The sequence below is a fragment of the Myxocyprinus asiaticus genome, chromosome 45 (assembly GCF_019703515.2).
Source record: "Myxocyprinus asiaticus isolate MX2 ecotype Aquarium Trade chromosome 45, UBuf_Myxa_2, whole genome shotgun sequence".
Classification (NCBI taxonomy): domain Eukaryota; kingdom Metazoa; phylum Chordata; class Actinopteri; order Cypriniformes; family Catostomidae; genus Myxocyprinus; species Myxocyprinus asiaticus.
The window spans coordinates 28,798,071-28,814,464 of NC_059388.1; the positions used below are offsets into that span (position 1 = coordinate 28,798,071).

Here is a 16,394-nt window from a genome sequence, read left to right on the forward strand (position 1 = left end):
TTATTTAGGCTGGGTCCGATTCGAGATCGATTCATATGGGTACATTTCTGTTACAATTTCCATTTTGCTTACATATAAAAGGAATCCTCTCTTAGCTTATGCTCTTAATTATAAATGAACCTTCTAGGCAACCCTTCTAGATACAGTTTGAAAACATTAATTTGACAAATTATGTTTTATCATTAGTTTTTCATCTAATTGGTGATGTTTTAGCTTTTGAAAAATGTTCAAATTTAGTCTGTTCCATCAAATAATGTCTTGAAATTGCATATAGTATGTTGCACGTATATTTTTATTGTTTACTTGCATAATCTGTTGCATTTACAAGTATTTACATTGATATGTAGAACACACACTTAATCGTTACTGTCTCTTTAAGACTACCAGCATCAGCCAGTAAGTGCATATATGGTACATTCTTTAGCGCATCCATGTGTGATTAGATAAATCTATATATTTATCCACCTCTGCTTGTATTGTATAGATTGGAAATTCTGTTTGTTGGTTGGTTGGTCTCTACGAGAATTTAAATCAAAGCCAAATAGTACGCAGGGTTGGGCGGATTACTTTAAGAAAGTATTCTGGGCTGAATACTAAATACTCTTTCTTAAATGTATTTAGTAAAGTATTCACATAAAAAAGTAATGTATTCAGAATACAATAATACTTATAGAATACATATTCATAAAGGCAAGACACAACTGGAAGAATTAAGTGTGATAAGTCATTATTATCTTATCTGAACCGCTACATTTCCACTTAACTAATCGAAGTGAATCTGAACAGCTAGTTTCTTTAAATTAAATGTGGAGTTGGACAAAAGACAAACAGAAGGCAGTTTGTGGTCAACTACATGTGGTCATACCATTTAATATTTTAACAACATTTTAATATTTTTCTTAACCCATCATTTGATTGGACTGACAAAGAATAATACACTTTGACACGAAACTAGATCAGAAATGAAAATAAACCATATTTATTTTTGAGATGATAACTGGATACCTCGTGCAGAAATTAAACGAAATAGTGAGCTCATGTGACAACCATGTAGTATATTAATGACTTTAACTAGGCTTACTTGCATATTTCCGTATTAACGTGTATTTCTTATTTTTATTTTTGGACCCACTTTATATTAGCTGGCCTTAATTACTATGTAATTAACCATTTAATACAATGTACTTATTATGTACATGATGTTGCATTGCGGTTACATTTAAAGTACTTGCATTTAATTACATTTGTAGTTACACTGTTAACTTTACCCCTAACATTAACCCAACCTTTACCCCAAAACCTAACTTTAACCCCTAATCCTAACCCTAACCCTACTCCTAAACCTACCCGTACCTCAACCTCAGTAGCAGCAAATGAGGGAAGTTTGCAGAACAACATGTAGTTACACAGTAAATACATAGTCTTGTATGTATATAATGTTAGTACATAGTAGTTAATGCCACCTAAAATAAAGTGTGACCCTTATATTATCTCTTTTATCAACACTTTTATTTGTGGGTGTTTTTTATTCTTTTGCTAATCCTTTGTTTTTTTATATATATTTTTGGTGAATCACTTTGTACGAGATGTTTTTTTAAAAAGTGCCTGTATGTTAAAATAAGTGTCGCACTGCCACCCATATGTCTATAAGCCACACATTTTACAGTAGTTATTTACACTTGAAAGGTTTTTATTTCATCATTTGGACTCTGATCTACTTCAAGTCCTTTTCCCTCTTTAGTCTTTGCAGTACTTTCTCTCATATTTTAGACATTAATAGTAGTATTGTAATTTATAACTGCTATTTCTCAACAGTCCTCCATTCTGCAAGTTTCTGATGTGGACATGACTCACCAAATGCTTATTGAGAGCCGTCTGTATTTACTCAGAAGCATCTGCAGCAGCATAAACGTATTAACACAGCAACAATCATGGGAAACATCATGCGCAAAAATGTTAAATGTGTGGAAATAATGTTGCCGACTGTATTGATATTGGTGCACAAGAAAAAGCATGCTGATTGTTAAGGTGTGCCGATGCGTAATCTGGTAATCATTATATATGAATAATTATATATGCATTTACAATCTTTTTTTCTCTCCCAAATTTGGCATGCCCAATTCCCAATGCGCTCTAAGTCCTTGTGGTGGCGTAGTGACTCGCCTCAATCCGGGTGGCGGAGGAGGAATCTCAGTTGCCTCCGCGCCTGAGACAGTCACACGCATCTTATCACGTGGCTTGAGCGTGTTACCGCGGAAACCTAGCACGTGTGGAGGCTTCACGCTATTCTCCACGGCATCCACGCACAACTCACCACGTGCCTCACCGAGAGCGAGAACCACATTATAGCGGCCACGAGGAGGTTACCCCAATGTGACTCTACCCACCCTAGCAACTGGGCCAATTGGTTGCTTAGGAAGCCTGACTGGAAACACTCAGCATGCCCTGAATTCGAACTTGCGACTCCAGGTGTGGTAGTCAGCGTCTTTACTTGCTGAGCTACCCAGGCCCCACCCGCATTTCCATTATTTAGTGCCTACCATCAGACCTTTTGGTGACCGCGGTCCATTGTTAAAGTATCCCAAAAACCCAACCCGCGATTCTATGATTTTAACCTGCGATTGCATTTTCAAATAAGCCCAATTTGTTGTGAGAGCGTGAACCTGGCAACACTGCACACATGCTGCTGCTGCTCTAGAGAAAGAGAGAGTCAGTGAACTTGTGCACTGTTTAGATTCTTACTTACATCTGCCTTATTTGTGTTCATTCTGAGACAAGTATTCTAAAAGTATTTATTAAAGTACATTTTATCAAGTAACTGTATTTTGAATACAGGTGCTTGAAAACAAAATGGGAGCTGAATAGTTACTTCATTTTTGTATTCTGAATACGTAACGGCGTTACATGTATTCTGTTACAGCCCAACCCTGGTCGTACGTTATCTTACGATTTTGCCATCTCGTACAAATTATTACGTGTTGTCATGAGCCTATGTTGCAATAAGGCCAGAAACCTGTAATCTGAAAATTAAGTAGGATCAATATTAATTTCATGTTGACTTTAAATGACACTAACTCTGGTAACATTTTCTACAGACATTGAGTTGAAAATAGCCCAGAATATTCCTTTAAAACATACTTTTAAAGAAAAGGGTGAGGTGCAAGCCTACGCAATGGTTTTTCTATCTGTTGTCAAAGCAAAATATTTTTTATCTATTCAATGTTTATAAGGAAGACATCAAGGACATTGATGACAAGAAACTGCACAATAAATCAAGATGGCAACATACAGCAAGAATGCACACAAACTAAGAACTCAACCTAAAAGCAAACTTTAAAACTAATTGAAGGGTTATAAACCAATGACAATGGGTTCAATGTAAATGGCTGAAGGGGATGGATGGGGCAGATCACAGCTGCCTCTTACGCTGTGGGCACCGTTGCGCTGAGCGGCCTTGCGATCTTCGGGCCTGTGTGGGGTGGTACGGGGCGCATGAGGCTGACCAGAGCCGGGGGAGGGCTGGGGGGGCACGAGCAGGCGCTCGCCCCCCTCATAAGCGTATGGGAGAGGAGGGCGCGGGGGCACTGAATCTGACTCCTAGAGATCGCACAGAATGGCAAAGTGAAGGCAACTGTTGCCAGGGGCAACAACCAACCCAAAGCAGCATAAGACATAAACCCTGAATGCAGTTAAACGCTTGTCTTGAGGATGAAAGACTGCATGAGTTCATTTGCTGTGTGTTGGTTATAAAACAAGAATGTTTAATAATCAATGCCAAAAATGTTCACTTACTTCACTTTTATGAAGATATGATAGGGGGTTTGCACCAGGAAAACCTATAAATAAAGGGACAGTTCGAATTAGGCTGATAGTACTGGAGTATCAAAACGTTTATTATAAATGAATCAAAGAAATAATTGACTGATTAATCGTTTATCCACAAAAGCTGATAGTTCCGACCCTGTTAAAAATATATTTGCACCGCACTGATAATGAAAACAACAGCTAACATAAACACCGGCATTCGTGCAAGATTAAAAGTTGATACAAAGCTCTTGGTTTTTTTATTATAATTTGAGCTTAATATATTTGAAAAGTTAAAATTTGTGTGTTCTCACTGGGTTCTGCGGTTCTCTTGGGTTTGTTCTTGCTCAGCGCCTCCATCACATCCTGAATTCTCCAGAGTTCCTTCTGGATCTGAACGTGCTTTTGACTGGGAGGCTCTGTCTGCACACACACACATACACTCTTTAATAAACACCTTAGTTCTTCTATTTTGAATTATCTTGACTTAGGGTGCGTTCAGCCTAGCATACTACCACACTACACATACTATACAGTAGTTCAGTGCTAAAAACAAATGTTGGCATTAACATGCAAGCCACTGTGAATGAGCTTCTCTCATAGCACTTATGGACATCAAGATTTTCACTGAAAATGCACCTACATTTCAAGAGACACTACTGGCTGTCAAACACATATTGAGCAACACATAACACATAATCTACACATATTTATTTTCTCAAGCACCTTTTGAGTCTAATTAGAGGCACAACATATTAACATTATTTCAATAGTACACCTAAATGACAAAAGCCAATTCATGCTGTTCATGTGTTAAACTTGCTATAGTTTACTTCCATGTTGCTTCATCGTTAAACATCAATGTCAAATGTAAATCAAGTCAATCACTGAAAAACAGCGCCACCTTGAGTAAGAAATAACATGTATAATATGTATGTGTACATGCATATGGAATAATGATAATTCACCCTATGAATATAGTACTAATTTCTCTTGTAAAAAACAAATATATATCATGTGACAGTAAACTTATATAGATATTAAATAATCATTAAAATATTATTTATGCAAGTGCAAAAAAAAAATAAACAAACAAAAAAAATAACACCATTACATACACTATATTGCCAAAAGTATTCGCTCACCCATCCAAATAATTTAATTCAGGTGTTCCAATCACTTCCATGGCCACAGGTGTATAAAATGAAGCACCTAGGCATGCAGACTGCTTCTACAAACATTTGTGAAAGAATGGGCCGCTCTCAGGAGCTCAGTGAATTCCAGCGTGGTACTGTGATAGGATGCCACCTGTGCAACAAGTCCAGTCGTGAAATTTCCTCGTTACTAAATATTCCACAGTCAACTGTCAGTGGTATTATAACAAAGTGGAAGCGATTGGGAATGACAGCAACTCAGCCGCGAAGTTGTAGGCCACGTAAAATGACAGAGCGGGGTCAGCGGATGCTGAGGTGCATAGTGCGCAGAGGTCGCCAACTTTCTGCAGAGTCAATCGCTACAGACCTCCAAAGTTCATGTGGCCTTCAGATTAGCTCAAGAACAGTGCGTAGAGAGCTTCATGGAATGGGTTTCCATGGCCGAGCAGCTGCATCCAAGCCATACATCACCAAGTGCAATGCAAAGCGTCGGATGCAGTGGTGTAAAGCACGCTGCCACTGGACTCTAGAGCAGTGGAGACGCGTTCTCTGGAGTGACGAATCACGCTTCTCCATCTGGCAATTTGATGGACGGGTCTGGGTTTGGCGGTTGCCAGGAGAACGGTACTTGTCTGACTGCATTGTGCCAACTGTGAAGTTTGGTGGAGGGGGGATTATGGTGTGGGGTTGTTTTTCAGGAGCTGGGCTTGGCCCCTTAGTTCCAGTGAAAGGAACTCTGAATGCTTCAGCATACCAAGAGGTTTTGGACAATTCCATGCCCCCAACTTTGTGGGAACAGTTTGGGGATGGCCCCTTCCTGTTCCAACATGACTGCGCACCAGTGCACAAAGCAAGGTCCATAAAGACATGGATGAGCGAGTTTGGTGTGGAAGAACTTGACTGGCCTGCACAGAGTCCTGACCTCAACCCGATGGAGCACCTTTGGGATGAATTAGAGCGAAGACTGCGAGCCAGGCCTTCTCGTCCAACATCAGTGTCTGACCTCACAAATGCGCTTCTGGAAGAATGGTCAAAAATTCCCATAAACACACTCCTAAACCTTGTGGAAAGCCTTCCCAGGAGAGTTGAAGCTGTTATAGCTGCAAAGGGTGGGCCGACGTCATATTAAACCCCATGGATTAAGAATGGGATGTCACTTAAGTTCATATGCGTCTAAAGGCAGATGAGCGAATACTTTTGGCAATATAGTGTATCTCAGGTATTTAATGACCCAATACACTTTTGGTAATGAAGCAGTTATATATATATACTTCTGCAATTTTGCCCTTTATTTTTATTTTTTTGGTAACACTATTCAGAAGAGAAAGGTTGAGGAATACTAAAGATGTGTGGGCATGACTCCAAAAAATGGATGAGGTACAGGGTCTCTAAAGACCCAAGGTATGCATTAAAGGGTTTATGATACTTTTCGCTCTTTTTTTAAACTTTAAAGTGAGTCATTATCAACTGCCGTTGCTTTGATCAGACGCATTGAAATATTCAATAAAACTATTCAAAAAACCTCCTTTTGTGTACCGTATAGAACGAGAGTCATACAGGTTTCGAATGACAATAGAATATTTGGTTGGACATCCAAATCTTAAAGTAATGTTCAGTGTACAAGTTAAGCTCAATTAACAGCATTTGTGGCATATTGTTGATAACAACAAAAAACCATTTCGAAAAAAGCAGTTACCACAAGGCACTTCCTATAAGCTCAAAACACATTGTTTCAAAAGTACAGCTACAAGAAATAAACTTTATACATGTTAACATAATTTTAGTGTGATATAATCGCTTACTAGCCTTAACTTCACTTACCTAAAGTTATATTCAATAATACAAAATAATCAAATTTATCGAACTTCGTGCAATACGATAAATTAAACATGCAACGTGAAATCATGTGAAAATGTAGCATACTACTGCTTGCATACTTACATACTACTGTATTTAAACAAGTTTATGCAATATAGAGAACATGCACTGTATGGTAGTCTACAGTATGCAAGTATTTATTCCGAACATAGCCTTAGTATGTGTATGATGTAACCTGTGGGCTCCCGAGGGCCTCTAGCTGTTCTAGCAGGTTAGTCTTCGCCAGTGTGACATCAGCTTCCAGCCGATCGTACTCTCTCCAGCTGCGCTCCAGTTCCTGCAAGCAACAGAGCATTATGAGTGAGTCCTTTTGAGTGTATTACATCAATCTAATCTCAAGCACGAACTGTGTGATACTTACAGCGCTGACTCGTGACAACTCTCTACACGTGCTGAGGAGGCCGCTCTGAAGCACATCTCTCTGCTGTATGACGCTCTGAACTGCCGTGGGATTATCAGAGCTCATCTCGATCTCCTGACTCGCTGACAGTAACGCCGTCTCCAGCGTGTGCTGTTACCAAACAAATGCAGAAATACATCAGTGACTGAGGCGTTACAACACAAAATCAAACACATACATTGCTTGTTCTGTTAAGAGGAGTTTCAGTACCTTTTCTCTATGAAGCTGCTGTAATTTCTCTTCTTGAGTTCTCACTACTTTGTCTTGTTCGCAAAGTCGACTTAACTTTGCCTGAAATGGAAGAAAAACAATCGCCCTTTAGCCATGGCATTGCCACAGTTGCTTTTGGCTTGTTTACTGGGGACTTAAAATTCATACAGGCATGGTTTTCAGCTTTCACTTTTAACTCACTTTCCATTTGTAATTCACTTCTTTGAAAGTTGCTAATATAGCTTGATCAATACGATCATCCTCTCACAAGCTATAATACATTTGATGCTGTTGTATAAAATCGGTTGATGCATAATATCATTTTTGTATCAACAAAAGTATCTGCTCATTATTTGTGTGGATGGCAGCAAACATTAGAGTAACAGAACCATATTAAACCAAAACTTTCTTCAGTTTAAGATACTTACATCAATATCTAATTCCTCTGATCTGTATAAGTATGTGTTGTCTCTGTACTCCTCCGGACTCAACTGCTGAAATGAGAGGAAATTAGATGTATTGATACTAATATCTTTATATTACAGGTTATATAGGGGTGATTCTCACGAAACCTGTCAAGAAAATGTCCTGTTCATATTTAACCCCAAAATCAATACTAAAGAAAATAAGAAATTGTATTCTGCATACAGACAATGAAACTTACATTTAGGACATTAAAGATTTTTTGCATTATTTTCATGACCCTTAAGCACATTTTACCCTCCTGATTCTCGTGCATCCGGACGTTTTACATTTAATATTTCCACTGGTTTTAACGATGATTTAATTATCTTAACTGTGTACTGGAGTTAAATAAAAAACAAAAACAAAGCGTCTGTTTATTATGCAATGCAACCAAAGTGGGATGCTCAAAAAGCATCCATCTGACACATGCACATAGATCCTTCCTAAGAAAAGCCCTTTTAGTAGGTCTAACTCAGACAGATTGATGGATTCAGTTGCAAAATGCAAATTAAAGCAACTTTCTGCATTGCCTGGTCAATGCTTGTCTGCCACAATACTGCAATGTATATTTAAATGATCTAAATTTTATATGAAATATTATATTTATGATTATTTATGTATAATTATTAGAGCTGGCAGAATTAACGCGTTAATGCATGCAATTAATTAAAGAACTTTAAAGTATTCATTTTTCTTAATTTGCGATTAATGCATTTAATACAGCATAAACTAGCATAAACCCTGGTTTGAAAGGCGGAACCTTTGTAATGTGTCCGCCCGGGTCATTACACTGACGCAAAATTCACAACACACACACAAAGCACACACATACAACAGTGCTTCCCTGTCAGTGATCAAATGATGGAGAGGACCTATTAATGCTATTTGATGTACAAAACAAGCCCAGATGGGACTTGTGATAGAAGTCATTTTTAGCCTATGTAAGGCACATTTTAATTACCACAGAAATACTTCAATTCTTAACCATCACCAAAACGCAGAACGAGACATTTTTTGTCTGCAAGCGCTTTTCATATGGAGTTCAAAGTGGTGATTGATGCTGGCGTTCCCGCCCTGATGCAAATCATGAATGCAGCTTCACAACTGCTGTAGAAAAGCGGATGGCCACAGTCAAACTCTCATCCTCCACAGATTTATACTGTGGAGGATGATAGTTTAAGATATTTTATGCCCCTTGCAATGAACATGCAACCTATGGGGGGACTAGCTCTTTCAATTAGTCAAACTCCCACTTAGACTTTGGGAAACGTTTAATGTTATATGAATTGGTGATATTTTAGTGCATTTCTATCTTTATACTGTGGAAGGCTTTGTTTAGAAAATGTTAATAAAGCATTATATTGTTACATATTGTTTTGTTTTCTTTCCTAGATGGAAATAAATGCATTTTGACAGGAAAATAATTATATATAGTGTCGAATTTCAGCACTTTCAAAATATGCAATTAATCGTGATTAACGACAAAATATATGCGATTAATCGCAATTATTTTTTTTTTAATTATTATAATCCACTGACTACACTAATAATTATTTAATCATTATATATTGAATTATTATTATTTGGGTTTCTCTGCAAATATTGATATATTAATTTGATTCATCTGCATATGATGTAATTAATTTGTTTAAAAAATGTTAATCAATTGACAGCCCTACTTATTGTTTGTTCCTTTTGATTTTGGAGTAAAATAGGAGGACATTTTCATTATCGGTTTCTTGAGAATCAACAGTAGAGCTACAGTATATGCAGGTGTAGATTACACTTCGACTTAAATCATGTTCTGTGTATGAAGGAATCAAACATGAATCAAGACATTTGTACTGGCTGTATAGGGATGATGATTTACTATTGGAAGTGTTTATTTCTGTATCAAATAACTGTGGTATTTCTGCCAAATTAAGGTAAAAAAATAAATAAATAAAAGATTTTTACAGTGCTTCAACACAGACTAAAATTACCTTAAAATGACTACATAGAAAATGAACTTGTTTTGCCAACTGCATTTAACAAAACAATCTAGTGTAGAAAATGTAATTTTTACAGTAAGATATAAAAGTGAGCTGTGGTTGCAACAGAGGGAACTTTATATACAGTTACAGTACACTGTATACAAATTCACTAAGACTGACACCAAACAATCCACAATAAACATGCACACTCCATCTGAACAGTTTGGATGAAGCAAATGGGAAAGTTTGATGGAAATCATGAGTCTTTTTTTCTATCAATGACACACACATGTATCTACTCATATACTCATTCACACTTGAAAATCATCTCATAATGAAAGAAAAGCTTAAACACCATCTGCTGTACCCAAAGTAGGAAGAATCACACAACCGTTAACAGCATTTCTGTTGTGCACGCCCACAACAGCTGCTACAGGACACCAGAGGGACATACACACCAGAGACAAAGAGTTTGGTGCAAATCTAAAAGCAAACCTGCAAGGAATAAAAAAATGCACAATTCGTTGCATCTGGATGAATCAAGTAAAGGCCTGATTTGTTGCATTTAAAATAAAAAGAAAATCACGCATCGGACAAAATTAAAAGTCAACATGAAACGCCTTTGCAATCCATTTTACTTCCGTAATGTGACATGGAATGTATATTAATAAAGTAAATAAGGCCAATTTTGTTTTCATGTTGCCTGTCAAGATGAAATGTGTAATTTCTGTACAACTAGCTGCACCAAACTGGATTGCACAAATAATTATTGTTGTCTCTACATATCAAACTTGGATAAAATAAAGTATTTTAACATCGAAAATATTCAACACTTTGCCTTTAACCTTATCAGTGGCTGATAAGACAAAAGTGACCTCTGTTACGGACACTACCCTCTAACAGGTCCTGTAGCTTAGTATGCAGCATCATCAGCAGTAGCTAGAGATATGTTCCCCACAGGCTGTCTGAGAGAGGACAGCGCTCGCCAGTCAAGCATGCACTCCAGTAATTACTGCCCCCCTCGGTCGCGTCTGTCAGCACTTGAGTTAGCGTGACTAATAAAAACGCTAGGAAAAAGCCAAGACAAAAACACTCAACTACAGGCCAGCAGGGAGACAGGAATTGAGACAGGGCCAAGGACTCGAACTCCTGACACCACACTTGAGTAAAAAGGAAGAGGGATTCTGTCAAGTTTAAAAGAATCTCAACTGTTAAAACACCAATGTTGTTCAATAGCTTTTTCTTAATTTTTTTGTAAACGTGCTAGACAGATGTCTTTAATCACTGTGCTCTCTCACATTTTTTTTCGCATCTTGCACAGGAGTGCAGAATTTTTTATATAATGTGTTAACTTAAAAAGATCTTTCAACTTTTAAAAACACATAGACACTTGCATTCTGTTCTATTCATTGCACTATCATTTTTTTTTCTTGTAAACATGCTAGACGGACATCTTTGACCGTGGTACAGTCTCCATATTTGTTTAGCATATCGAGCAGGAGTGCAGCGTTTTTTAGATGCCAGGTCAATTTTAAAAGGACTTCAGAGTTTAAAAAAAAGTGTCTCAAGACACTTGCGTTGTGTTCTATTCATCGAACTGTCCAACTTTTTTTTCTTGTAAATATGTGCTAATCGTCTTTATCCACTGTGCCATGTCTCACTATTTTTCAGCGTCTCGCCCAGGAGAGAAGCGTTTTTTTAGACACTGTGTCAAGTTTAAAAGATTTTTCAGCTTTTAAAAACATGTCTCGGGGGACCTGGGTAGCTCAGCGAGTACTGACGTTGACTATCACCCCTGGAGTCGCGAGTTCTAATCCAGGGGGTGCTGAGTGACTCCAGCCAGGTCTCCTAAGCAACCAAATTGGCCCGGTTGCTAGGGAGGGTAGAGTCACATGGAGTAACCTCCTCGTGGTTGCGATTAGTGGTTCTCGCTCTCAAGGGGGCATGTGGTAAGTTGTGTGTGGATCGCGGAGAGTAGCATGAGCCTCCACATGCGGAGTCTCCGCAGTGTCATGCACAACGAGCCACATGATAAGCTGGGCGGATTGACGGTATCAGAAGTGGAGGCAACTGAGACTTGTCCTCCGCCACCTGTATTGAGGTGAGTAATTGTGCCACCACGAGGACCTACTAAGTAGTGGGAATTGGGCATTCCAAATTGGGAGAAAAGGGGATAAAAAAAAAAATGTCTCAAAACATTTGCTTTGTTCTATTATTTTTTTCTTGTAAACATGCTAGACAGGCATCTTTGACCACTGCACCGCATCTTACTAGTTTTTCAGTGTCTCGTGCAGGAGAGCCGCATTCTTTAGATACCGTGTCAAATTTCAAACAACTTTAACTTTTAAAAACGTATCCCGAGACACTTGTGTTCTGTTCTATACATTGCGCTGTCTAGCTTTTTTCCCCCCTTGTAAACATGGGTAGAAGGATGTCTTTGATCATTGCGCTGTACCTCGCTATTTTCTCAGTATCTCGTGCAGGAGCGAAGCATTTTTTTAGATGCTGTGTCAAGTTAAAAGAACATCAACTTTTAAAAACACGTCTCAAGACACCTGCATTCTGTTCTAATCATTGTGGCTAGTTTTCTTTTTAGTACAAGAATGTTGTACGTCTAAATGGCTCCTTAAAGATGTGTTGAAGACCTGATGCAAGTAACATGAAAGGGCCTTTCTCAGTACACTCAAAAACACCAAACTCCCATTTAGAATGGATTCGTAAAAAACACTGGTTTCCACACATGCTAATAAACTGTGCTAACATGAATGCTGGCGTGATGAATGAAGCCATTGCTAATGAATGCCACATTAGCACCAGCGGCTGGTTTGGTAGCTATGATTCGCACAGCGGTGTAAGAAACGTTCAAGCCATGCTAATACCAGTTCAACTTTCAACAAGAAAACAACAACAATGACAACCAATGGGATGTGCAGGAACAAAACCGACACAGGATGGGGCAGTGAGGGGGTGGAGCTTCCGGGTGGAGAAACAAAGAGGCAGGCCTATGACACAAGAGGGCAGGAGCATAACCGTGTGTTCCAAGACCTTACTTGCTGGTACAGTTGCGGCCTTGGTGCAGAGTTCTCAATCACTGTGTGAATCATGAAGATTATTGGCTCATTCTCCTTCATCTAGTGCAGCGAGGAGGAGGAGTTATCAGAACACAGCAACATGCACGCTGTGTGTTTATACAGTTTTTAACCCTTACAAACATAACATGTCTAGCTTGCACATCTTTTTTTCTGTTTCAGAATAATGAGTGTGTGCAGTTTAGTATTTCAATAAAATAGAATCGAGAAGAATACTTGGAATATTGCTTCTGAACATCACTTAAAAGTTGAGCTTTTCAAAGCAAGAAGACAGTTTAAAGTAAGTTTAAACCACCCTAAAGTGGTCTGCTTGTCTTAGATGATATAAGCTGGTTTAGCTGGTCAGCCAACTTGTGTCCCAACCTGACTAGCTAACAAGAGCACAAAACCCTCTAACCAGCTTGGTGACCAGCTAAGACAGCAAACTAGCTAAAGCTGGTTTAGGTATTTTTTTTTTTTTAGAATGTGGTAAAGTTCTTGTTAAAAAATATAATAAAAAATGCCCATACATTAATTTGTTTTTAATTATGACAACCTGATTTGGATCTAGAACTTCTGCAGAACAAAGGACTTTATCAGAGTTGATCCATAAACTAAACCCTGAAAGATAAATCATTTACTGTAGTGTGGGCCAGGAAGAGGAAACAGAGAAGGGCTGAGTTTCAGATCTGTTTTGGAGTAAAAGTTCAATAGGCAGAGAAATGAAAGAGAAACAGGAAGTAGGAAACAGGAAAGGCCCTCACCTGGCTGCCCAAGTACATGAGATTCCTCTGAAGGTGATGAGAAAGGATTTCACTCTAGAGAGGAGAAGAGAGAGAAGATGAGATAGCAGTGAGAAAACGAGAGACACTAGGGAGATTTGCACTTCAAAACAGGGAAGATGCAACAGGGATGGTGCAAAACAAAACTAAATAAGCCATTCAATGCAGTCAGAATCAACATCCACAAAACCTCTCAGCAAAGCTCCTGGGTAACCCAAATTCATCATGTACTATAATAGGGCTGGGTATAAGGGATTGGTAATGATAGTAAAAGATAATGGGGCTTCCTCATGACTTGGGATGTCAATGCACTGCTCAACAGCAGCGGCAAGTGGCACTTTGATCTGCTAAGAATGTCTTGTATGAAATTTAGAGCTAGCACTGCCCACGTAATAATAATACACTGAATTGTTCGACAATCATTGGCTGATGCTTCGAAAGGACAATGGCAACGGACTTGAACGTTGAGCGCCACCTTACAACACTTGATGGAAGCGCAATGTGCCACCAGGGGTAAAGTTGAAGCTTCACTCCACAGAGTAATGTTTTCGGCAATGCTGGCGCAAGTCATGTGGAAGCCCCTTAAGTTGATTGGTGAGGACTACTAGTTTATCTAGATTTTTTCTTATATTTTATGTTTTTCTATTTCTATTGTCAGCAATGGTGCTTTAATAACCGCAGTTTGCACGCATCTGTTCATGCATTTCCAAATATTTTTGGCCCTTACAGGTTAGCATACAGTACAAAGCCAATATAACGCAACACAGTAAAGGCAATCTGCGTGGAGCCGATATTCCAGGATCCACTATAGACTGGGTGAAATTTGCATGTAGGAAGGAGTGTAACATTTTTCGTCTTGCCAAAACAATTCCTGCATACACTGAAAAAAGGCATCCTTCTGAGATTGATTATGTGAATCGAAATTGGATCGTTCAAATTAAAATAGTGCTTAGCTGATATTTTAACCCAGCCCTATATTTCCACAGGCTAAATGAAGCAAACCAAGTAGCAAATCAGAAATAAAGTTCTTGCATATAAACTGGTCAACCACAAAAAACAAAAACAAATCTAGCTATCAATGAAAATAGCTAATAAATGCGCTGAAACTACACAACTTCTGCTGATCATGTTCTGTAAACTGCGTCACTACATGCTGTAGACGCACAAAACATGATTCAAACCTAGAGGGCTGAAGGGAATTGTTAGTAGAAAAGAGGGGAATTTTCTCCAAATATTGCTACACATATGTTAAATCACTGAATCTTAAACACAACAGCATGCGCCAACAATGACCACCACCAAACTAGGAAAATAAAAAGGGTGGGGTTGAGGAATGGGTGGTGCTTGGTGGGGTGACTGCAAACTAAGAAGCCCTTAACTCGAGGATGCACAGGCTAGGATACGCGATGCACCAAGGCTGACCTTTGAGTTGGCGGCATCAAGGTTAAGCTGCATTAGCTGCGTGAGTGTGTGCTCACGAAGGCTGTTTAGCTCCGCCTGTTGCCGCCGTAGTTTGATGAGCAGCAGGGTCAGTTCCTCTGGCTGCAGCGGGGGACAGGAGCAGCGGTTAGTGTGGGGTGTTGACAGGCAGCTAAAGTGGGTTACAGGAGGGTTGGCCGTTGTGTTGATATAGAGGAAGTTTCTTTTGGTGTAGTTTTGGATCCCGTTCGAATATGGCCTACTTAGTCAGAATTTCGGGATAACTTGAAATAAACCTGCGATCCCTGCAGAGTAAAAACAGCTAAAACCAGCTTTAGCTGTTTGGCTGGTCTTAGCTGGTCAGCAAGGCCAGGCTGGGAGATCAGCTTAAACCATACATATCTACATGAACAGTAAGTTTGAAAAGACAGATAAGTTGCTCTTAATAACATCCCGGCTGGACAAAACCAGGTTTTATCAATCTAGAGTGTTCTAGCTAGTCAACGAGTTCAAGCTGGAACACAGTTAACCAGCTCTACAAGTTCCCAGCCAGCTTGCCGATGTGGTCTACCAGACCTTACCAGGTTGACCTTGGCCCCACAAGCTGGTACACTGCAAAAGTTCATTAAGAGTATTTTTGTCTTATTTTCCGGCAAAAATATCTTAACATTCTTAAAAAAAGAAAAAATTACTCGAGAATCATATTGGGATAAGATATTAAGTCTTGTTTTCAGAAAAATCTACCAAAATTTGGTGTGGTTTATGCTTATAACAAGAAAAACAAATTTGCCAATGGTGTAAGAAAAATAAACTTGTTTTCCCTTTGAATTAAGTTTTTTCTTTTTTTCTTACCCCATTAGCAAATAGTCTTTTTCTTGTTATGAGCATAAATGTTACTACATTTTGCTATATTACTTTGAAAACAAGATATTGTATGTCAACTGAGAAAGGTATAGCTACAGGTATTGCTCCAAAAAGGGGCATGAGCTCCAAATTGCATGAGTGGAAGTGACGCCCCCTTTTTGGAGATTCCGCTCTCATTTGGAGGTCCCCGGCCAGCAGCTATACCTACTTGTGTCAGTTTGCTTCTCATGTACATGAATCTTGTTTTAAGAATGTTTAGATATTTTAACTGGAAAAGACAAAAATACTCAGCAAGAATTTTTTTTTTCTTTTTGTAGTGTAGTCCAGTTGATCAGCCACCTAAACCAAAACAGTGCTGGGTTTATGCTACATTATAC

General features: G+C 38.7%; 1 protein-coding gene across 23 annotated transcripts in view; it reads right to left on the reverse strand.

The window, feature by feature from the left end:
- The window catches only part of LOC127435273 (pleckstrin homology domain-containing family A member 5-like), a 207,633-nt gene that overhangs the window by 14,512 nt on the left and 176,727 nt on the right, over positions 1-16,394 (reverse strand). For 5 of the 23 annotated variants that reach the window (XM_051688584.1, XM_051688583.1, XM_051688588.1 and 2 more), the window contains 10 exons: positions 15,157-15,276; positions 13,717-13,770; positions 12,935-13,015; positions 7,875-7,940; positions 7,447-7,527; positions 7,198-7,347; positions 7,012-7,113; positions 4,119-4,227; positions 3,793-3,836; positions 3,427-3,597 (listed from right to left, as the gene is read on the reverse strand). In XM_051688584.1, coding sequence (XP_051544544.1) covers positions 3,427-3,597; positions 3,793-3,836; positions 4,119-4,227; positions 7,012-7,113; positions 7,198-7,347; positions 7,447-7,527; positions 7,875-7,940; positions 12,935-13,015; positions 13,717-13,770; positions 15,157-15,276 — 978 coding nt within the window. The remainder of the gene's footprint in view (positions 1-3,426; positions 3,598-3,792; positions 3,837-4,118; positions 4,228-7,011; positions 7,114-7,197; positions 7,348-7,446; positions 7,528-7,874; positions 7,941-12,934; positions 13,016-13,716; positions 13,771-15,156; positions 15,277-16,394) is intronic. The other 18 variants (XM_051688589.1, XM_051688582.1, XM_051688604.1 and 15 more) reach the window with 10 other exon arrangements.